Source organism: Rhinichthys klamathensis, unplaced genomic scaffold (genome assembly GCF_029890125.1).
Source record: "Rhinichthys klamathensis goyatoka isolate OS25496 unplaced genomic scaffold, OSU_Roscu_1.1 h1tg000376l_1, whole genome shotgun sequence".
In the NCBI taxonomy this organism is placed as follows: domain Eukaryota; kingdom Metazoa; phylum Chordata; class Actinopteri; order Cypriniformes; family Leuciscidae; genus Rhinichthys; species Rhinichthys klamathensis.
The window spans coordinates 609,693-633,861 of record NW_026606883.1 but is presented as its reverse complement, the minus strand read 5'-3'; the positions used below and the strand labels follow the sequence as shown (position 1 = coordinate 633,861).

The 24,169-nt window shown below is 39.8% G+C and overlaps 1 protein-coding gene across 9 annotated transcripts in view; it reads right to left on the bottom strand.

Annotated features, from left to right (window-relative positions):
- The window catches only part of baiap2b (BAR/IMD domain containing adaptor protein 2b), a 56,760-nt gene that overhangs the window by 1,640 nt on the left and 30,951 nt on the right, over window positions 1–24,169 (bottom strand). For 5 of the 9 annotated variants that reach the window (XM_056233715.1, XM_056233716.1, XM_056233717.1 and 2 more), the window contains 8 exons: window positions 23,920–24,057; window positions 17,627–17,779; window positions 9,854–10,084; window positions 9,279–9,474; window positions 8,161–8,362; window positions 7,943–8,011; window positions 7,231–7,393; window positions 6,315–6,352 (listed from right to left, as the gene is read on the bottom strand). In XM_056233715.1, coding sequence (XP_056089690.1) covers window positions 6,315–6,352; window positions 7,231–7,393; window positions 7,943–8,011; window positions 8,161–8,362; window positions 9,279–9,474; window positions 9,854–10,084; window positions 17,627–17,779; window positions 23,920–24,057 — 1,190 coding nt within the window. Of the gene's footprint in view, window positions 1–4,104; window positions 4,654–6,049; window positions 6,102–6,314; window positions 6,353–7,230; window positions 7,394–7,942; window positions 8,012–8,160; window positions 8,363–9,278; window positions 9,475–9,853; window positions 10,085–17,626; window positions 17,780–23,919; window positions 24,058–24,169 lie in introns of those variants that run through there. The other 4 variants (XM_056233722.1, XM_056233723.1, XM_056233718.1 and 1 more) reach the window with 4 other exon arrangements.

The window sequence follows — 24,169 nt, the reverse complement described above, 5'->3', positions numbered from 1 at the left end:
TAGAACCAAATGACTCAAATGTTGTGACGTATTTCCGAGAGAAACGGAATACTAAATGAGGCAAAATAGTGGGCGTGGCTTTCTTTCCAACTAGCACCTGATTGGATCTAGAAAAGTAGGTGTTTTCATTCAGCCTGTCTCCTGTCAGTTGGAGGGGCGTGGTTACGGATGTTAAGCAGACACCCAAACCGTCAAACCTACGTCATCAAGGAAGGTCCTCCAATGCAGAGGGGAGGGGAAATTTCAGATTTTGATTAAACTATTGAATACATCTTTACAGATGCTATCTAATTCAGTCACTGACTGTAGTGCATGACTGTAGCTTTCAGCCAGGAGAAGATGTCATCAGGTGGCATCCAACTTTCATGGGGTGTTTCGACCCTGAACCACAACACCCTCCAGTTGGCGGGTCGGCAGTGGTGGCCAGTCACTGCCCACCTCCTCCTGGCCCCCAGCTCAACTCCTCCCTCCTATTCCAGAGCCAGCAAGACGCTCTTTCTGCTGCCTCACCCAACCTACGGACAGCTGCCTTCCTCTCCCTTCCTGCTATACCCAGAGCTGTGAGTGTCTTCCACACAGACTGCGCCGGGAAACCCCTACACCCGACCTCAACCGGGAATAACCAGGTCTGCCACCCTTTGGCCCTGCACTGCTCAACGAGGTCCTGGTACTTGGTGGCTTTCCACCTCACACCCGTCTTCCCACGGCACCGTCAGTTCAATTAGGATTATCTTCCTTGCCTACTCAGACCAAAGGACCATGTCCGGCCTCAGCGATGTTTGCACAACCTGGGGGAAGACTAGTTTCCTTCCCAGGTCCACCCTCATCTCCCAGGATTGTGCTGCTTGCAAGAGGCTCTTTTTCCTCCTCTTGGGGGCTGGTGGTTTCTCCCCTTCTCTAATGAACTGAATGAATGTTGCCGGCCTTGTACTGTTCTGGCGCTTTCTCTGCCTCTCCCGCTCCAAGATGTCAGCCAGTTCACTGAGAACCTTGTCATGCCGCCACCTGTATCTTCCTTGGCTAAGAGCTGTTTTGCATCCTGCCAGTATGTGCACCATTGTTCCCCTCCCTCCGCATTGCCTACACAATGGGTCCTCCCTCATTCCCCACCTGTGGAGGTTTGTTGGTGATGGAAGGGTGTCGTAAACTGAACGGAGCAGGAAGGAGATGCGAAAGGGCTCCAGTCTCCAGATCTCAGGCCACGTGATCTTCCGCTTCGGCAGGTCCCACTTTGTCCAGGCACCTTGTGCTCCAAGTTCGACGGCCCTAGACCTGCGCCTTTCTTCCTCCAGGTGTCGGACCTCGGCTTGAATCATGTCCCTCCTCTGCCTTGGGTCTGCTTTACCCCACTGCTGGAAGTGTGTGGACCCGAGTCCTTGCCTCCCTACGCATGGGTTCCCGATGATGTCCTTCAGCTTCAATGGGCTTTCTGCTTGTGCCACTGATGTGTCAGCCGCCCATTTGCGTCCTGATCTCGTAGTGACGCCTGCTTCTCTGACTTTTTCATCAGTTGAGTCTTGGTACATCAAAGATTACGAAGCCAAAAAAATGTTGTGTGTGGATTGACTTGCATGGATGAATTGTTCACCACAAAACGATCAATTTAGGCAAACAAAGTAAGTATGGTCAATTTGGAATTCATGGGGATTTTAAGTAATTTGTACTTACAAAAAAGCTGAATTTTTTTTTTTTTGATGAGTTAAAGCAATGTAAATATAGGCTATGTTGTCAACTAATTGATCATAATTTTTACAGTGTAGATTACAGAAACACTTCAGATTGACAGTGGCTGCAGTTATCAATCTGAGAACTGACTATCAGCAAAAACTGCACAAGTATTAATATCGAAAGACTTAATCAGCTATCATAAGTCGATAATTTCAGATCAATTTAGAGACGAACGGACTAAAATGTAGACAATCTCATATTCTGTTGATCGGTCTCATGACACGATAACAGACAGCTTACCATGACATTAAAAAGGAAATCAAATTATGACAAAACGGGCATTACCGCTTAAATCTGAAGAAATGTTTATTCATCTTCTCAAGCGTAGAAATTCACATGATCATTTAGCAACATTACACTGTTCTAGTGTCGCCCAAAAAACATGCATTTTGGAGTGTATATATACTTTGAAGCACATTGTAATTTCTCTCCTTTTACATCCAATTGTGGGCATTCCAAAAAAAAAGAAAATTAAACCGACAAATAACACGACAGAGGTGGATCTCTCTTTGAGCGTGGCGGCTGTACCATGGCTTTACTTTAGTGCAGAAAGAAGAAACACTGGCACTGGCTTCCAGTCATTGACACCTTACTCCTTTTGTCTCTAAATTCATCAAAACAGAGATAGAGAGTGTTGGCAGAGCTACAGCAAGGAGCGTTGGTTTAGTCACACAGAAATAGACAATCAGAAGGTAAAAGAAAAGAACTAGGAGGAGAGACAGACACAAAGCAGGATCTTCAGTGCAGGAAAACATGAGAAAACCTTTAAGGGAAAGTGAGTGTACAATCTGGACATCTTCACACAGACTTTACTGAAGGTGCATTTTATTTCATTGTGCATCACCTTCATGTACAGCGATATATCGGCATTTCAAGTACAATACAGAGAAAATGTAAAGCAGTGCACCTTTGAACAATAACTGTTTTGCTGACTAATAGACAAGCACTGTAGTGTTTCTGTCACATCAGAGAAACATCAACTCTATCGCCTCTTTTAATCATCAATTTTTTTTTATAAAATGGCAATTTCAAAGCGTTTAATCAGTTCCCTTTCGTTACAACACTGGAACTCAAATACTTCAGCTTTCACTCCTGTGAAAAAGGCTATAAAACTCACACAAGATAGTGTGTAAGTGTATTATAAGCATATAAGATTGTGTAAATTGTTATTGAACAACAAAAAAAGATGGTATCAAATCTGATTATTGCTAGTGTTTACACATGTTTTGAATTAAAAAGCTGTACAGGGATCTTGTTGATCCAAATAAAAGAAATGCATCCATGTCAAAAGAAACAATTCAGTGTTTGATTAAAGTTATATTTACAAATATGATGTGCTATGTACAAGGCACTGGATCACATGGATTATATTAAGACTTGGCACATCATCAATATTGATGTATCGCTGTAACGACTAAAAAAGACTGTTCCGACTGTAAAATCTGATTGGATTAGCTGAACTTTATCTACATTAATAAAGAAATGTTGCTTGTAAGCAACTTATATATTGTTTATTCTTTCTGCTTTTATGTATATGAGCAATGAGCCACTCTATACCATGCATTACAGTGATTTACCATGTTAAGTGGGTTATACCCCTGGTGAAATCCCTAACATACAGCTTCTCACGGCTTATTGAATCACTTGAGGTTGGTGAAGGGACATGGAAATGTAGGTACCAGTTGTCTTTTCTTTCATGCATGAACCATGAATTCCAGGAACAACTGACATTTGTCATTTATATTTAAAGAATTTGCTCCAATTCAGCTCCAAGGCTTTCAGAACACAACAATCTTCACTTGAGACAATGCAAGGGTCAAGTATTTGCTGCACATCAGAACCGTCCTGCTCTAATCAACACTTGACGCATTTAGAAAACAGATAGTTTATTGAAGGCACTCCAGATGAGATCATGGAGGCCCTTTACATCAGCAATATAAGTAATGGAGATGGAAAAACACTGAAACCTCTTTAATAATTACATCATATCCATTCAAATGTACAATGCAAATTAATCATTCAAAAACACCTGAATATAAATGTATTTTTTAAAATCTTTTTCATTAATAACATTTGTTTGTACTTGGATAAACTCTCCGTTATTGTTACAAACAATACATTCAAACATATTGCCACACCGGTTTCATTGTCATTTTTTTTGTTCAACAAAAAATGTAATTCATTTACTTGCCCTCATGTCGTTTCAAGCTCATACAACTTCTATTTCTTGCATGGAACACAAACAAAATGTTGTGATTTCTGAGCTTCTCTCTTCAATAAAGTGAAAGTGGATTGGGACCAGTTGCTGTCAAGCTCCAAATAAATATAAAAAGCACTATAAAAGTGGTCCATATGACTTGAAGCCACACAATAGGTTTGTCTGAGGAACAGACAATCACAGAAAAAGAAAATCTTGCTGGACAGGTCCATTCACTTTCATTTTAAGGAAAAAAATCAGCTTTTTTTGTGTTCCACAGAAGAAAAAAGTTACGCAAATGATGAAAGAATTTCCATTTTCTGGTAAAAACTAAATCCATGGACCCCTCGATGGCAAAAGTGATGCACTTAGTTTATACATTGCTGACATGTACATGCATGAAAGACAGGCAAGAGATACATATAGACAATTTAACGTGTTTATTGAAAAAAAGTTCAACATCCTTATGATAGGAACGTATGGTGAGGAAGGTCAACATGGAATATTCAGCATTCCGGTTCCATTAGGCTGCTTCCAACTTGGATAAAATAAGGGAAAGAGAAGGAGGAAAGGGTGGATCTAGATCCTCTTCCTCTGAGGGTGGAGTGAAGGGGAATGGATTGTTGAGAGATAAAGGAAGACAGGGAAGTGAGTGTGGACGGAGGGGAGGGTGGTGTCTGTGTGTCTGTCTGTCCTCTCACACTGTCGAAATCAATTTGCCCTCGGCACTGTGGAACAAAGAGAGGGAGATGCTGCCAGACTGGCTTTGGACACGGACACATTGATGCACAGAGAGCATAAAGCACTCATGTTCAAGGAATAGTTCACACATAAATGAAAATTGTCATCATTTACTCACATTTTCCAAACCAAAAGTTACAATGAACAGCGAATGAGCTTATCAGGCAAAAGCACCATGAAAGAATCATAAAATTAGTCCAAATGAATTGTTTGCTATACTTGAACTCAAGAAATGATGAGTCTGATTCGTGAATTAATCATTGAACCTGCTTTTGTGAACTTGATCAACCAATTCACAGAAAAGATCGTAATCAAAAGAATTATTCGTTTTTGTGCTTCTCTCATGAAAGGAGAGGTAGGGGGGCGATGTCAAGATAATGATTTAAACTCTAGTGTGTTCTTTAAACAAAGCTTCTGTATGGCTTCAGGGGACTTATGAATATAGGAAATGAGTCATTTAGACTACGTTTATGGTGCTTATTGAAGCTGAAAAGCGCAAATCTCCCATTTATTTCTTGTGTTCCAAGAAAGGAAGAAAGTCCTCTGTAATGATGTGAGGGTGAGTAAATGACGACAGAATTAATTTTTTGGGGTGAACTATCCCTTTAATGTTACTAATTTAAAACTAATCTCTATTAAAGCAGGTTGCAAACATGTGATGGGCTTCATTTCCTGCAAGACACGTGTGTGTGTGTGTGTGTGTGTGTGTGTGTCTGTGGTTCAGAAGTAAAATGAAAACGATTCAAACATACTAATCAGAATCAGAAAAAAATTCCAGATTCATACACTTGTATTGAGAAAATGGAGCCCATTGTTTCAAATGCATCATGGGAGTCAAATCTAAATGGTGTGTATAGATAGCAAGGTGTAAAGTGAACTAGAGATTTTAAATACTCAGGGAAGCATGTGGAAAATCACTTCTCGTGAGAAATTCCCAACAGAAACTAAAAGTTGGAATAAAAAACACTTAACGACTATTTAAGACAGACACACATGGACAGCAAAAGCAAGAATGGAATGGAAACGTAAATGGAAAAATTAAACCATTTGAGAAATGTAATCTCTACCTACTTCAAATTTTGGGATGCTAAGGAATTTGGAATAAAAGCTGGGAATGGTCAGCTTCCCCATAGATGACCCACAAGGGGCTATTTATTTATTTATAATGATGTCACACAAGGTGCTTTCTACAATAAAAAAAAAAAGTTAACTCAAATTGGTAAAGTAGGGCTACAACATGTTTGAGAGTAGGTATGCTTCTCATCTATGGGAAATGACCATAAATGACTTATATTATTGCGAGGTTTATGAAACCCATTTAAACAATCAGAGGTTTCTCTCTTGTTCAACATGGGTTTAGGTGCCGTTTGGTCACCCGCCCACCTTATGTTTGGGCTAGACCTTCAGAAACGTCAGCTATGTTCGTCTGCTCCGGCTGCAGGTCAAGCAAACAAGACTTTTTTGCTTGCCATAATCGCCACGGATTTAGAATATGTATGTAACATTTTTAATTCAAACAAAAACAGAGAGAAATAATTCAAATAATATAGGAAACAAAAAAAAGAACTTATAGACAAACTAAAATGCATTTTGTTGATATTGTGTCACTGTTCAGAGGCCTAATGAGTAAGTGAAAACTTGGTCTTACCTTGTTTGGAAACGAGACTCGTACTCCTCCAGCCCTTGCTGTGAAGGAAGAGAGAATATCTTTAAGTTATTTACTTTTCCTCACATCTCCAGTAGATGGCAGTAGAAGAACACAGAACACTTATGAACTGCAGTATTGATGATACTGTAGCTAAAGCTTTGCTATTGTAACAGGGAATAAAAAAGGAGGTCATTGGGTGCATCCTGAACAGAAGCAATGGGAAGAGACAATTGAGCAGTGTCTCCAGTCCAGAGGAACACAAGCAGGGCAATATTGAATGCACTAAGGAGGGGACCCTGGGGTTTCTTGCTGGCTTTGTTGCATGTGTGGATATGTACACTTTGCTGGCTTTGTTACATATATGGATATATTATATATGGAAATATTACATAACAAAGCCCTACTTCTGAAACTGTGACAAAAAGCGTTCCACCATACCTCTGGTGTATGAGATTGTGATGCATTTTGATGTTACCCCAGAAGTATGCTTATTCATATAAGTCTATAATGCCATTGCAAGTGGATATATTTCAGTAAAGTTTAGTACAAAAACAGACTTTTCATGCAAACATTTCTCAAAAATAAATGTTGGGTTTTAAATGCCAAACCCTAGATTTTGTTTGTTCTTACATGCAACATGCCAGCTTCCTTCAGGGTTCAGGGTAATGTCCTGGAACGTCCTCTATGCGGTTAGCTGGAGATTGGGCTGCTCTAATCGAACTGTCGCACCGCTATATTTCAGCATGTCTGATAAATGTCTACGAAAGGTGATTAATACAACGGTACTATTTTTATAGAATGCTATACTAATATCTGCATACATCTGTCAAGTTTAATCTGTGTGTACTGGATGTAAGAATGAGAACAGACAGGGTGTGTGTGTGTGTGTGTGTGTGTGTGTGTGTGCATAGCTTACTTGTGAGAATCCTGGCACAGCCATGCTGTACGGTCTCTGTCGGCTGTGTGGTGTGCTCTGCTGCTGGGCGAGGAAGCGTGCGGGCATGCCGTAATCAGGTGTTGGCAACGCCATTTCTCTCTCCAGAAGATTTCCTGTGCTGCTGCTCCTGTTATGCTGCAAACTACAAACACATACATATATACACACCATTCAAGTCAATGTGATTTGCCATCTGCAGCTCATATATATGTCTATAATGTGACATTTTTGGATATTGAATTGAGAAATGTAGTTTATTTTATCCATTAGGAATTGATTGGATGTTGCATACTAGAATGGAGCCAAACTGAATTCACATTTGGTCAAATAATGTCTAAACATTATGATATTGGATAACATTATCCAAGTGACATCAGTGAAAAGGAAAGTGAGACTGAGCTAGACATTACATTTAAAGGACGGCATTTCTTTTCTAGGGAATAACATGCACAGATCATCAAACGCAATAATATTATGAATGTGCCTGAATAAAGTAAACAAGGTTCATTTTGATTTGTCATGTCAACATTAACATCTTTATGCACAGGCATCAAACTTGTCTAAATTGCATGTTTTATGGTGTTATTCAGTTTATGATGGTCATAGTTCTCTAATTGCACTTCATTCATAGGTTGAGCCAGCACAATATTGAACGGCATTTAGACATTGAAAAGGCTTTTGTAAGACTCACCTGACGTGGAGTTTGTTGCTGTCTGGTTCGGGAATTACACGAGTGTAAGAGAACGGGAACCAGCCTCTCCTGATAAGACACATACAACATGGCATTTGAAGCAGATTTTCGGGTTCATCAATTTGCTTTAAAACACTTTCATCATCAAAAATCTTTTTCTCTAAAGTCATCCTATGCATGAGCAAATTTTATTGTGATGTTAAGCATAAGATGCTTACATTCTGTTCTTCTCGTTTTCACCGTAGTGCCAGCCATCTCGGGCTTCAGGCACCAACAGTGTGATGATGTCTCCTTCCATAAAGCTGAGGAGAGTGCTGTTGTCCCCGGCGGCATGGGAGAAGAGGGCCTGAACGCGTGTCCGGCCATTTCTCTCCAGCCCAGCTGCCATCGAGCTTGACCTGGGCAGGGTCTGTGTCTCTGCTGGGGTCAGAGATTAGAAATTCATGCTGAGCAATTTTTCAGAATTGATTATGCAAGAGAAATGTCAGTGTATAGATGCATGTATATTTTATAGAATAAATTGTTTTTGTGTTTAAAATATTTGTGTTGTTAACATACTAACATCAAACTATTGGAATCAGTTCAGTCAAATGCTTGTTTGCTGCATGTGAGAGGCACTATTTGAGTCTCTCCTCTCAAATCGGTCACTTCCGAGATTTAGTTTCAGTTAGTATCCTGCCTAAGTAGGCAGTTAACAACAAGGCAGCTCAGTAGGTTTAGGAATATATTTAAAATTTGGTTGCACTTTATCTGACAGTACGTGTACTTGTCTTGCAGTGTACTTACCCAAGAAAGTACTGGTTAATATAAGCCAAGGTAACTACATGAGTTAAGGTTAGGTTTAGGGGTAGGTTCAGGGTTAGTACCTAGTTATTACCCAGTTATTGTAAAAACTATAGTAAGTACATAGTATGTACATGGGGAACAGGACTGTAAAATAAAGTACCAAAATTGCACGTAAAGGTCGTGTACAACACTCATTAAGAGGGCTCGTTTCTGCTGCTTCTTAAAAATACTTCCTTCAAATGAGAAGCTATAACCTTCACCTATTTTCTATTCATTTTTAAAGCTGTCCTCTCTATTCCCAGCTCCTCTGCCCCGTTTTCATTTTCAGCAGTGTTTGCCCTGTTATTGTCCACTCACTAGAGGAATAATTCTCAAGGAGAGAGAAACGCACAGGTGCACAGACCCTGACACAGCTGTAAAGCGCAGATGCCAGTTCGAAATGAAGTTATATAGCTGGGTATTGAATAAACAGCACTGAAAACTTCCATATGTCGTGATCAGAGAGTTAGATGCAATGGGAGATGTTTCGCTTGTTGCATCCTTAACTTACCCAGAGTGTTCTTGGGCTTTGCAGGAGCAACCTTGCGGACAGGCAGGGTATTGGAGAAGGTCTCTACACCGTGTCTGTGAGACTGCGCAGACGGTCTCTCGTGTGCGGCTCTGGTCTCCATCCAGCGTTGGTAATCTTCTCCTCCATGGACCCCTGATCCATTCATTATGGGTACACATTCTGCTCCCATCATCCTCTGCAAGAGGATTTTTTAGGAACAATTAAGACACATAGTTTTCATGTGTAAAACTTAAGACTTTACTTCCACTATACAGTAACTCCAGCTGTGCCTCTGTGATAATAAACTGTAAACTGAAGAGTTGTACGTGCCCTCAGGTTTCTGATTATTCTTTCCACAGTATTGTGATCATTATCAAACAGCATTTTAATGACTTTATATCCATCTCTCTCTTTCATTTGGCCGTGAGTGGTTCTCACACCCCCAAACACCCTCAGGACTTAATTATACACATCATTAATGCAACCATTTACAAATTTTCTAGCTGCACTTGAGACATTGTATCATTTTGTGGCTCTCATTGTTTTATTCAGGTCAAACAGGGTTTCAAACACACCGTCTGTTGGCTCCCCATGAGAGCTGCAAGCTCAGGTGGCACAGGAAGTGGCTTGGCCCCAGGGATGGGGTCTGAGATGGTCAGGTTAGATTTAGAGGTGTGGTGTCCCAGCGTCCCCACCGCTCCTGAGCCCATCTGCTGAGCCAGAAGCATCGCCCGCTCCGGGAGTTTATTTGGGTCGGCACATGCTTGTTGCCACAATGGGATCTTATGCGTTAGCAAGTCTCTGCCCTAAAATAAACAATCCACACCACAACAAGTGTTAGCACCCAGCATGAGTGACAAACTTTACATACCTGCAAGAGAACAATTTAGAAAACCCATGTGGGTAAATCATGAATAGACCAATGCAGACTCTTTATGTGAAAATAAACTTCAGATCCTGCACAGCTGAGGTTTCAGGGGTGAGCTCTTCAACTGATGGACTGATAGAGGGAATGCGATAAAGTGTGATAAAGTGATCCCTCCCTCCTCACCTACCGTTCCTCTGAAGCTCTGAGACATCCCTCTCTATCCTGATAACCTCCCTTCTCTGTAGGTTGAAGCCTGAAATAGCCTCATTACTCTGCCCTGTGCACAGGCAGTGAGCCTGGCCCTGGCTGAGTGTTACGACCAGTAGCTGTAAAAGAGAGAGATGAGGATCGCCTAGAGACCTCCGAATGTAGAGCACAGGAAGTGCGATTTTATCTTTGGACTCTTTTCTGTAATTCAGATCATCTGCTTGAGCAGTGCATGGATGCTTGTTTAAAACTCTGAAGACCCACATGTGTTGTGACATTTTTATAGTTCAGGGATAGTTCACCCCAAAATCAAAATTGTTGTTATTTACTAACCCTTATGTCGTTCCAAATCAGTATAAATTTTGGTTTGATACTCACAAATAGTTGTACTAGTTTGGGCCTTCATGTGCATGTACATTTAACAGTTTTGGACACAAATAACTACTTAAATACTAATATATTATTTATTTATTTTTTTCCCCCCCTCTTCGGAGAGCAACTTTATTTTTTAATTTTTTAATTTTTTATTTTTGTTTTAAAACTTTAGACTGGTAACTGATAACGAGTTTGTGCTGAGTGCAGGCCACTGAGCTGGTCTACAGACTGGTAACGGGAATGTGCTGATTGCAAACTGCTGGGCTGGGACACAGACTGAGAGCTGGTTTATGCTGACTGCAGGCCACTGAGCTGGTCTACGGACTGGTAACGGGAATGTGCTGATTGCAAACTGCTGGGCTGGGACACAGACTGAGAGCTGGTTTATGCTGACTGCAGGCCACTAGGATGGTCCACAGACTAGTAGCCAGTTTGTGCTACACGCAGACCACTGAGATCTAGTCCACAAACTGTGAGCTGGCTTAAGCTGGTTGTTGAATGCCAGACTGGTCCACAGTTTGTAAGCTGGCTTGGGCTAGTTTTTGGATGCCGGACTGGACCGCAGATTATGAGCTGACTTGGGCTGGTTATTGGATACTAGACTGGTCTGCCGATTGTAAGCTGGTATATGATGGTTGTTAAATGCCAGATTGGTCCACAGACCGTAAGCTGCCTTGGGCTGGTTGTTGAATGCCATACCAGTCCACAAATTGTGAACAGACTTGGGCTGGTTGTTGAATGCCATACTGGACCACAGACCGTAAGCTGACTTGGGCTAGTTGTTATATGCCACACTGGTCCACAGATTGTGAGCTCGTCTTGGCTGGTTGTTGGATGCCAGGCTGGTCCGCAGATTTTGAGCTAGCTTGGACTAGTTGTTAGATGCCGAACTAGTCCACAGATTGTGAGCTGGCTTAGGCTGGTTGTTGGATGCCAGACTGATCCACATACTGTGAGCTGGCTTAAGCTGGTTGTTGAATGCCAGACTGGTCCACAGATGGCGAGCTGACTTGGGCTGGTTGTTAAATGCCAGACTGGTCCACAGATGGCGAGCTGACTTGGGCTGGTTGTTTAGGTGCCAGACTGGTCCGCAAGCTGTGAGCTGACTTTGGCTGGCTGTTGGATGCCGGGCTGGTCCACAAATTGTGAGCTGATTTGGACTGGTTGTTGGATGCTAGACTGGTCCACAGACTATGAGCTGACTTGGGCTGGTTATTGTATACCAGACTGGTCTACAGGTTATGAGCTGACTTGGGCTGGTTGTTGAATGCCAGACTGGTCCACAGACTGTGAACTGGCTTGAGATGGTTATTGGATGCCAGACTAATCCACATACTGTGAGCTAACTTGGGCTGGTTGTTACATGCCAGACTGGTCTACCGATTGTGAGCTGTCATGGGCTGTTTGTTGAATGCAAGACTGGTCCACAGACCGTGAGCTGACTTAGGTTGGTTGTTGGATGCCCGACTGGTCCACAGATTGTGAGCCGGCTTGGGTTGGTTGTTGGATGTCGGAGTAGTCCACAGATTATGAGCTAACTTGGGCTAGTTGTTGGATGCCAGACTAGTCCAAAGATTGTGAGCTGGCTTAGCCTGGTTGTTAAATGCCCGACTGATCCCGACTGATCCACAGACTGTGAGCTGGTTTGGGCTAGTTGTTGAATGCCAGATAGGTCCACAGGTTGTGTGCTGACTTGGGCTGGTTGTTAGATGCCCAGCCGGTCCACAGATTGTGAGCAGGACTGGGCTGATTGCTGGATACCAGACTGGTCCACAGAATGTGAGCTGACTTGGGCTGGTTGTTGGATGCCAGACTGGTCCACAGACTGTGATCTGGCTTGGGCTGACAGCAGGCTTTCTAACAGTTCCACAAACTGTGGGCTGACTTGGGCTGGTTTTTGGATACCAGACTGGCCCACTGATTGTGAGCTGGCTTAAGTTGGATGTTGGATGTCGGACTGGTACCGTACCGCATGTCGGAGTGGTATCGTACCGCAGATCCCCGTATCCCCCAGCAGGGCAGAACACATATCCCTTCCCTCCTACTAAGTGACATAATTAATCAGCGGGGCCCAGAGAGAATCGAAGTCAGCCGATCGAAGATTGTTAAAAGCAAGCATGGACTCCAAACTGATATGATCCGACAGGAGATTTCTATACTGGTTAATGCTAAGATTATTTTTAGTTTTCCAATTCAAATAAATAGTTTTCTTTGCAACAGATAATGTGGTGAGGACCATGTGTGCTTTGTCGATCTCCACATTGATATCATTTAAATCCCCTAATATGCATAGTTTTGGGCAAGTAGGTATATTACACTTAAGCCATATTGATAAGTCCTCACAAACCTTAGTCCAGAATCTTTGGACTGGTGTACAAAGCCACCAGGCATGCATGTAATCGTCTGCTGTATTACTTGTGCACTGCGTGCAAATATTTGATTGATTAAAACCCATCTTAAACATCCTTTGTCCTGTATAATAAGTTCTATGGAGGATTTTGTATTGTATGAGTCGTAGATTCAAGCTGTCAGTCATATTAAAGTTGTTTAATATTATTTCTGACCAAAACTGATTGGTGGGATTCAGTGATAGATCCGACTCCCATTTTGCAATTGGTAATGAGATTGTATCATCTATTTTGGAGATGACTCTATATATTTTCGATAGTAGCTTTGGAGTACCAAGGCTCCTGAATTCTGAAACACTTGGTGGGAGTTCCAGGTTTATTTGCTTAAGAGGGAATTTTTTACTTATTACTGCTTTGAGTTGTTGATATTCTAAATATCTGTTATTACTTATCCCATACTGTGAGGTGATTGTTTGGAATGGTAAAAAGTTACAGTTATGGATTAAATGCTCTAAATGTTTAATTCCTTTGTTTTCCCATTGGATAAAATTAATCATATTTTTGTTTAGTGTGATATCAGGATTATTCCATATAGGGATATAATATATTATAATATATTTTTTTCAATTGTGTATACTTTTCTTTGAACGATTGCTCTGCTCAAGACGCCTAAATCAAATATAAAACAACCTACCTTCATATAGGTTGATACTATATTGAAACGATCATGTTGTCCCAAACCGGTAGAGGACAATTTATGAAGAATCTTTAAAGTGTCTGACAGATGACGACTACGATATGGTTATAATCAACCATTGTATGTCATATGCTAAACACAACACTAAACATATCTGTATTCAATGATAATCTTGCCCTCCACAGAAGCTCTGAAATCTGATTTGGATTCACATTCAAATAAAGATATAAAAAAGGTATCATTTGGTTTGTGTGTGTGAATCAGATTTGAGAACTGCACAAAAAAGGTTAAATTCTTATTTTCTATAGACTATAGGAAACAATAGAATATGTGTTTGGAACATAATTCTTTTTTTTTTTTTTTTTTTTTTTTTTTTTTACACAGGGGTGCCCAATCCCGTTCCTGAAGATCTACCTTCCTGCAAAGTTCAGCTCCAACCCTGATCTAACACAACTGAACCAGCTCCTTAAGAACTTGATTATTATAGTGTTGGATTAGGGTTGAATCTAATCTCTGCAGGTCTCCAGGAGGCAGGAACAGGGCACCCCTGCTTTAACATAAGTGTGATAAATGTCCTACACATTCTACTTGGGTGAAAATTTTCTATTAAGGTTAAACTTATTTGCCTTTGAGTGAAGGGGCTCGAGGAAGCAGCTTCAACAATAGCAAAATGCCTAAATTATGTTGGTGGAGCTGGGGAGGTGGAGGGATGCCAAAACAGCCGATGCAAGGCGAGCGACTGCTTGTCCGGCAGTTAATTGAAAGATTAAATGGGTTCACTCATCCTGAAATTACATTTAGGAACTTCACTTAACATGTCAAAACCTTTCTAATCTAATCTTTGTTTTTATTCTCCTTCACTCCACCATATGGAAAGAAGCGTAAATGGGTGAAGCATAGTTTACTGTAAAGCTGCGTCTTAGTGTTGCTTATCTTGGCGAAAGCCGAGTACAAATCAGCATGAAGTTTAACATCTACTCTCGTGTAATGGAAATCACTCTGTTCTTATAATATCTCTATTTGGCCAGCACAGGTCAGTACCGCATCTACTGAGCCCCCATGGTCCTTTTCTAAGTCACGACCTCATACCACCCCACCCAAAGCAATTATCACCCGCCTGCCTGTCCGGCACCTGCAGACTCTGTCACGACCTCATTGGGTCCATGAAAGCAAAAACGCTAGCGCTGTTTTCACCGCATTGAACACAATTGGCAGAACTTAAAAGTCAATTTATCCATGCACATCATTTTAAAAATTCATGTGCCTTCATAATCTTTAATCAAAAATATGAACTCCCCTTCTCTTTGCAACAACATAATTTCATGTGATGAGATCTCACATGTAATCGCAGCAGTTAGTAAACTCCAATAATCCAATCAATTCCCCAAATCAAGTCCCGTCCTACATTTCACTCGGATATACTTCACAATAGGGAAGAAAAGACGAGCGCAATTTCCAATTCTTCATTATTTTAAATGCTGAAAAGTGTCAAGAGTCGACATGACATTCAGTAAGGTCATTAAACTATTGCCAAATTGAAGCAACATGGTTTTCAAATGGATTTAAAGGGCTAGTTCACCTTAAAATGAAAGTTTGATCATAATTTACTCACATGTCATTCCAAACCTGTATTACTTTCTTTAGTGGAACACAAATGCAAACTGATATTAAAATCCTGAACTATTATTCCCTAAAAGTCTTGCTCTGTCATACAGTAGTTATCAAATTTCATTCATTTACATTCAAAAATGACACTTAGAGACATGCTGTGGCGGGTTAATCAATGCTGCTAAATGCTACTGGTTCACAGCACAAAACAAGTTTGAGAATGTGGGAGAGTGAATAAGATTTGAGAGTTTTGAACGCACAGTATGCGAATAACCATTTAACATTAGCCTCTTCTTCATAAAAAGGTATTGTAAGGCCAATAAAGCACAAAAAGAGTAAATTATTCTGCAAAACATCTCCTTTTGACGTATTGGCTATAAAGCTCAAGGCTACTAACTGACATGCTGATAAAGTTCAAATGCCTCAAAGAGTTAGGCACTTGATCCCAAGTTGCTCCAAAGGGACTGACCCTGGTAAATCTCGCTGCCTTTTCACACAGATGCAATTCAGAGACCACTACTAACTACCCATTAGTTCCCAAGAAATATATAAATCCTTCCAAGCATACAAATCTTATTGCATGTTTAAGAGGTCTCTTTTCCATTTTCTTCCCAGTGGTAAAATATCTTAGTCATCTGAGCGTGAGAGAGACTCTTATACTTTCTTTGTTCCTTCTGCCCTCAGTTGCAGACGAGTGAGTAAGTATCAAGTACTGCTGCTATTGCATGACTGGCGTGGGCAACGGTGTTAAGATCCAACCATGACGAACTCTGGCAGATGGTCATTTAGTTCACATCACTTTGTTCTTCCTGTTCTCACAAAAGTAGATCATAAAGAAGGTGAGAGAATAGACCCAATACAATTTTACCCAATGAAGTACCGCCACTTTGTCTAAAATATTTCTCCATTTGCCTGCAGTGAAAGAGTCTTCCTACACACATGAAAACAGTGATTATCGTCTGAACAGTCTGTTCTTGTAAAAGTGGGCCACTCTCTGACTGGCCCTCCCTTTTCCTTTTCCTTCTCTTGCCATCGTTGCTCCCAACGCTCTGTCTATCACCATCTCTGAAGAGTGGGCGTCACAGTAGAGGAGTGAATCTCGCTTACTTGGGAATGACTGGTGTTCTTCTGCATGCTGGTGAATCCACCAGATCTCTGAATCTCTACTCTATTTTTGATCAGTGTGAACGTAATGTCCTAAAAGAATAATCATCCTTCACTACGTATTTGACTTTTATGTATGGGCTGCACCAGCTTAATTAAATCTTAATACGATTGATAAGCAATCAAATGAATCTTTCCCCAATATACATTCAAGCACATTCTCTAGCAAGCATGGTGGAATGATCAGCAATGAAATGCAATGAATGACTGAATAAATGGGAATTGGGAGCAGAAACAACTGAACACAAAATGTGAAGTTGTCCAAGTATGTTATTTACTTGGCAAAATGGATACTTCATTTATAGTATATGATCTGCTTTAAAGAGATAGTTCATCCAAAAATGAAAATTATGTCATCACTTTCTCACCCTCATGTTTTTCCAAACCTGTATGAGTTTCTTCTGTTGAGCACAAAAGAAGATATTTTTAAAACTGTTGATATCCAGACAGTTGACGGTAGCCATTGACTTCCATAGTATGAAAAAAATACTGGGGGCCCATCGACTGTCTGGTTACCAAAATTCTTTAAAATATCTTCTATATTTTAAGAAACTCACAGTACCACTTTAGAACAATATGTTAATTTTTGGGGTGAACTATCCCTTTAATACTTACATTACATGACTGAAAGGTTAAAGACAACATGAAATCAAAATTGAACATATATACTTTCTTAAAAGTCTTTTGTCATGTAAAATTTTTCCAGAATATTTGATCAAATGTAATAATTTTCATAAATGCTAATGTAACAAAGGCCAAGTTGATATAAACGAGGTCATTAACAAGTTGACATTATCGTTAAATATTAAACGATAATATTAACAAATATCAATTTAACTGAACAAATGATCCAACCAAATATGGATAAAATCAAATTAGTCTTACTGATTATTCAGCTTCACTTAAAAAAATGTCCCAATGTGGAAGTTAAATGTGTTGTAAATGCCATTTAATGTTGTCTTTAACATTTAAATGTGCAAACAAGGGCTAAAATGCATTGTTAAGGCAATTTTTACTTAAATGAACTGAATTTCAGTGTTTCTGCAACCCAAATTTTCTTCAGCATGAAATGGATTCTCACCTTGGTGTGGTAGGTGCTGCTCGTTTTGGCCACTGCACATTGACGGTCAACAAGGAAGCAATACCTCCGTCTCTCTTCGGACAGGGCGTTCTTGTAGCTCTCAGAGATGTAGTTATCCAGCTCATTTTGTTTGCTGCTGATGGTCTCGACGTACTGGGGGACAGGGAAGGTGGCGTGAAGCAGACAGAAAAAAAAAAAAAGGCAAACAATGCCCAAGTTTGACTCAGACTGATGACTGATGTAACGTCATGCTAGGAGAAATTGACATGCACATTTCAAATGACAACCATGTAGGCTTGCTGTTACTCTCATTGTATGATAGCAAATGGGAATGCTAAAGCTTAATGGTCCATAGCACACAAAGCTGGTGAGGGCTTATTTAGCCGGCCTATTTGGTTTGATCAGATAATCCAAGTAGCAAAGTAGGTCATGTTCATTATTTAGTATTCAATAAAAAAAATTAAAAAAATTAAAATGGATAACTAAAATAATCATAACATTAACTCAAGATTCCTGTATAACAACATAGAAATTACCAAGGCTGCTGCCTCGGTAGAGATCACACTACAGTCAAAACATCATCTAACAAGGACATACACCTTGCAGGAACTGGATGTGATCCAAACGCACACACACAGGTGACACCTTTCATAAGGTTCCTCAACCTGTGTAGGCATCGTGATACCACAGTGAGTTATGCGGATTCCTTCCCACCAAGTGTAAATGAAAAAGGCTGGAATCACTGTTTGCAAGTCTATTATTAGTTTTCGGTTAGAAAAGGTCATTGCATGATGTGAAATGTGTCACAGGTTCATAGTGATGTATGAATGTGTACAATATGTTCACCCAGACTGTCATTCTTTGACGTGTTATGAGTTTAGTGACTTACCAAACTGTAATGAATAAAGCAATGCCTCATTATGTAATTGGTACATATCCAACCAGCACCAAAACAGCTTTGTAGGTTTAGTGACTCTGATGCACATCAAACGTGCATGTTGTAATACTTTAGCATAAAACTCATGTGGGAAAGAAAGTGAGAAGGGAAAGAGTGAAAAAAAATGAAAAGCTAAAGAGAAACACACAAAAAAAACAGATGTTGCAGTGTCAAATATAAAAGCAGATATTGGGTTGTCCAGCTAGTATACTTGTAATCAGCCTGTAGGTAAAACACAAGATGTAAATGTAACAGGATTTCCAGGATTCTCTCTGATCATGAGTGGGAGTTTGGTCACACCGCTGACAGGTAACATGCTCAGCACACAAAAACAGCTGATCGCAGAATATTTCTGCACGCAGCATCAACCCAAAGTGTCAGTCACATCACATTATCAAGCTTGACAACTTTATTTTAAGTGAACTGTGAATTGCTCAGCAAAAAATATTCCAGGAGACTGAAAAGAAAATGCTGAGGGCAAAGCATGGTGGTTACACTTCTCCTCAAATATCCTCTGTTCTTTCTAGGTTCTTACCAAAATAGAAACAACATACTTGGCAAAAATTTTGAAGGCATTTCCCTCCCCTTTGGAGTTCGGTTCTCCAGTGTAAACACCCTTAAAGAGAAAGTCAGAATTCATTTTTTTAAGACAAACTAGCATATACTGTCAAGGTTCTGTCACTTTGGTCTGGTTTATTCTTAGTTTGGTGACCTGACACTCTTATCGTCTTGTCTTTGTGTGGGCGAGCCTTACACTCTTTCGTCCGATCGAAGAGAGTACGGTGTTTGGATTCCGGCACTTTTAGTCCAGTGTCGGGGTTCGGACATTCATGCTCCATGTTTAGTCTCTTGTTGTGAGCGCACAAGTTGAGTGTTCATTGTGTTTTTGTTGAGCGTCTGGTCTATGTGTTCATTGGCCAGGCGCTCTTGTGTTCTCGCGTTCTGTGTAGCACGAGGCTTGTGTTTATTACTGGCCATGTGCTTTCATGTTGTCATGTTTTGTGTGGACACGCAGACAGGGTACTTTTGGTTTTCTTTTTGTTTTATTTTCTATCTAAATAAAGATTGCTGAAGTTCTTCCCTGCATTTGGGTCCTCTCTTCATTCACCAAACCTGACATATACACTACCGTTAAAAAGTTTAAAGCGATTTCTATTTTAAATAAATGTTCTTTTGGACTTGCAAATAATACTTAATATTTTTGTGAAAAGCAAAAAAAAAAAAGTAAGCACCACAACTGTTAACTGATAACAAAAAACAAAATAATAATTCTTGAGCACCAAATCAGCATGTTATGATGATTTCTGAAGGGTCAGACTGGTTTTAAATTGTAATAAAATCTTACCAACTCCAAACCTTTAAGTGGTATGTAAGCTACTAACATAGCTGCATTTGTGGGCAGCAGTAATTTAAGATGATTGAATCTCTATTTTGGAATTTGAACATGTCGTAGCCCACATCTGCATGTAGACTGCATACATTTATGCGCTAATGGATCAGATATGATATTTCTCTCTGGATAATGACAGCACTATACAGCAGGATCTTCTTTGAATTGAATGACCCATGGTCAAAACCCCTTTTCTGCTGTCTGAGTCATGAAGAGTACATTTACATGTACAAGCTGCACACCAAGATTAAACCTTGAGGTTCAGCAAGTACACTTACACAACTGCAGACGTAGAACCAGTAAAAGTCCGTTGCCAGATACAAGTACAAAAATATGATGTCACCAGGCAAAGCTCAAATGCATCACATTTCTGCATCTTACAGTTACCAAACTGCCCCTGGACTAGTTAATTTACACTCACAAGAGTTTCAGTAGCAATGCTGGCAGTAATTCGCTTTATTTTATTTAGTGGTTGAGTAAAACGTATAAAAACTAGTGTTTTTTGATGTCAGCTTTGATAGATGTTTACTGCAATACAACCTGAGGCAATAGGTTCACTCATGATTTATTTAAACAACTAAACTATGTAAACTATTTTTCACCATCAGACATTAAAAGCATAGGAGCATGGCAGAGCATGGCATTCAACATCTGTATTTACAATCTCCTTTAGTTATTCTAGTAATAGACAGGCAGTGTGATTAGCATGATGTTAAGTACTACTTGTGAAGTAGCTAAAATGATCATACCCAACCAAGCAACAGTAAACACTCTTTAAATAGCTATCAGGATAAAAACACTGCATTCAACAGGAGTTGGAACACACTAGAGTTGGTAAACAGGTACTGTACGACTGCACTGTCATAGTGTGTTTGTATGCTGGGCAGTATGTAGCCGTATGGCTCATTGTGGTGGAGTCGGGGTAAATGGGTTCAGAAATCATATTCAGATTCCTGCACTATGTGCCTTTAGTTTGATACCCAAGGGGAATACAAATGTACACACATATACACGCACAAAGATGATGTAACGTGGGTCCATATCCTACACTACTGCAGTCTGAAATCATAAGCGACACTCCAGTTGAAATCAATCTGCCTGCCCTCCGTGTGGCCTCATTTTAACACGTGCGGAATATGAATGCAGGATACGATTGCAGTGCTGGGATTGAATATGCATTTGTACAGTGCATTATGATTCCTCAAGGAAACAAAAAGAGAGAAATGAGTATATTAAATTAGTCACGGTATTAATATTGGCAGCAGTTCTGTGGGAGAACTGGAACGTTTCTCTTTAGTATAATCAGGGAGGAAATTGAAATAGAAATTGAATTGTTTCTTACATAAAACAAAATCTATATTATGTTTTAACAACTGTGAAAAATTACAAACTTCAAATTATAATAACAACAGCTGATTTACAGAATAAATAGAATTTTTCCAGAAAATATTAACTAGTATATTGGCATTTTTGGGGCAAATTCAGATTTTTTAAAAGGTTGATATTAAAATTTGATTTTGTCTAAATAGATAAAGAATTTGTCATTTTAAAAGTGAATTTACGCATCACAATATTACAATGTAGAGTTTGAAAATGGATATTGATTTGGGATTACAAAGATTACATTTAAAAATTATTATTATTTTTAAAGATTAACTTTCACCTTTTTTGACATTTAATGCTCACTAAATATAAATGAAAAATAGGGTAATAATCATGCGCAATTAAATATCCAACATTGGCAATTTTTTTAAATAATTATAATCTATAAAACAAATCTCTAATATCAGCAAATAACTGATCAAGTCTTTAAGATATTCCCTAAGGCTTGGTGTAGTGTGTTTTGCAGTGTTCTGCTCATGGCATTTCTAAAGACACAGCAGGATGCACAGCAGGGACCATGAGCCCAACATGTAAAATTCATCCATGGTTCATACTGAGCTGCTAAGTGGAATGAACACACTCACACGCCTATAAATAATTGACAAAAGCTATTACAGAAAAAACAACATTCATTGGACATTTAAAAATTCTCATGAGAGAGATGCCACATGTAGGGAACCATAGGAAGGGTTTACACATACAGTGTTTTCTCAGCTTTCAAATCTCAGCTTTCACAAAAAACAAACAAAAACAAAAAAATCCTGGGGAGCGTCTGGGGTTTATGGGCTGTGGCCAGAGACGTTTTAACGTGCAGCTTCAAATATCGACTCCCCGCCCGATGCCCTGTGCCACTCGGAGGCACAAGCTAAACTAACAATCAGAATGTGATTTCCAGCTGTTTTCTAAATGCACTTCTTGCTTCAGAGCTGCATACGCATCAGTTTTTAGCCTTTGATCATTAGTCAAGAAAATAAGTACATCAGAGCCTCTGTTTCTGCTTGGAACTGAATCTGTTGCGGTCTATGGAGGCCTCCTAGAGCTTTCGTTAGACTCCAGAACAGGAACAGGAAGTTACCCTCACTGTGTTCACAAATTAATTTAAACAACCCACTCATCTTCTTCCTTTCTGTGTTTTCTCTTATACACACCTGTGGAGTGTGTTTAAAATGCAAGCAGAGCCCACAGCGTTTTACGCAACAGTTTACCCACACCACGACGAGGAGCACACCTACAGCTAATGGCATGAACTGACCCCAGGTCAGTCCACAGCATAACACTCCCACTTCCCCCTGACCTCACACCTGGTGACGACGGTAGTGAGAGGCGTACGTTCAAAACAAACAGCGGCCCCGACAATTCAACCCCCGTACAATGAGGCCTCGGTGAACAAAAGCACAAGGACACCACACACAATGAAACCCACACAAAACAAGTACAATATTGCATGGAAGGGCTTCAGCCAAACAGAGTGGGATTTTCTTTAGCACCTAAAAAGCCAAAGAGACTAAAACTGGAATGTTTTCTCTGTTTTCACAGCTACTTCCGTCTGATTCAGTGCAAAGCAGGAGCATGAAAAGAGCAACAGCATATCATAAAGGAAAAATACACTTTTAAACATTTATAACCCCTGTAGGGTTAGGGTTAATAACTCACAAAATTCTGAAATAGATTCTGAAAAAATGCCTGTGCAAAACTCGCCGCCGACATGGTTATTTTTAATGAATCTTTCGATCCAACTGATTAATATTTTTTTGATATAAATAGTATAATAATTGTAACAAAACAAAAATATGTTGGACAAAATAGCATGAATTGCAAATGTAAACATGTGATCATGTGCATGTTTAATTTCTCATATCCTCTCAAGTGTGTTCAAAGGTGTATATTCAAACTGTGAAGGGAGAAAAGAGTGGATTTATGGAGATTATTTATAGAAATAGAGGGATTTATAGAATTCCCACGATATTCAATCCCAGCAGGAAGACTCAGTTGGATATCACACACATCAAAAACAAATTCAATGCCTAAGTTCTGGAACATTCCAATCTACTGCCAAACTCTGAGCGTAGGGACATACATTTTTAAAGATTGAATTGATTTATGCTTACTCATTTTAAAGAAATAATTCATCCAAAAATAAATTCTCTCCTCATTTATTCAACCCCATGTTGTTCCAGACTTTTTTTCCCATGGAACACAAACAGGAGAAAACAGGAAGAATGTACTGGAAACTCTTTTCAATGCAATTATAAGAAATGGAGACTGGAGCTTTCAAGCTTCAGAAAGGTTGCAACACACCATAAAAGTATCATAAACTTCATACAACTCATTTGTTAAATTTCAGGTCTTCTGTCAAGACATAGTCATATTAAAGAGCTTTGGACGAAAACTAAAATTAAAATCGTTTGGGTCTTTGGAACAACATTCTTCAAAACATCTTCATTTGTGTTACACAAAAGAAGGTCAGATGGGAATGACATGAGGGTGAATGTTGACAGAATTTTTACTTTTGGCCGTAATTAGTTTACTGACTACTTAAAAGTAATTATCTTTGTTTAAATTTGAAGAAAAGAGCTGACTCACCTGCATCTCCTTGTCTCCATATTTGGAGGGGTTCTTGCTGCCCTGACTCTTCCTGCGCAGTTTCTTCAGTTCGGCCTGGCACTTCTCCAGACTCTCTCCTTTACTTTTGTGTTCCATCTGATATTTCTTTAGAGCTGCCTGCCAGACGAAATAACACAGCTCTCATCAAAATCAACAGCTAAGGAAATTCAAATGGACAAGACGAGGAAATTAATGGTCGTATTTCAAATATCTATATCAAGCATCTATT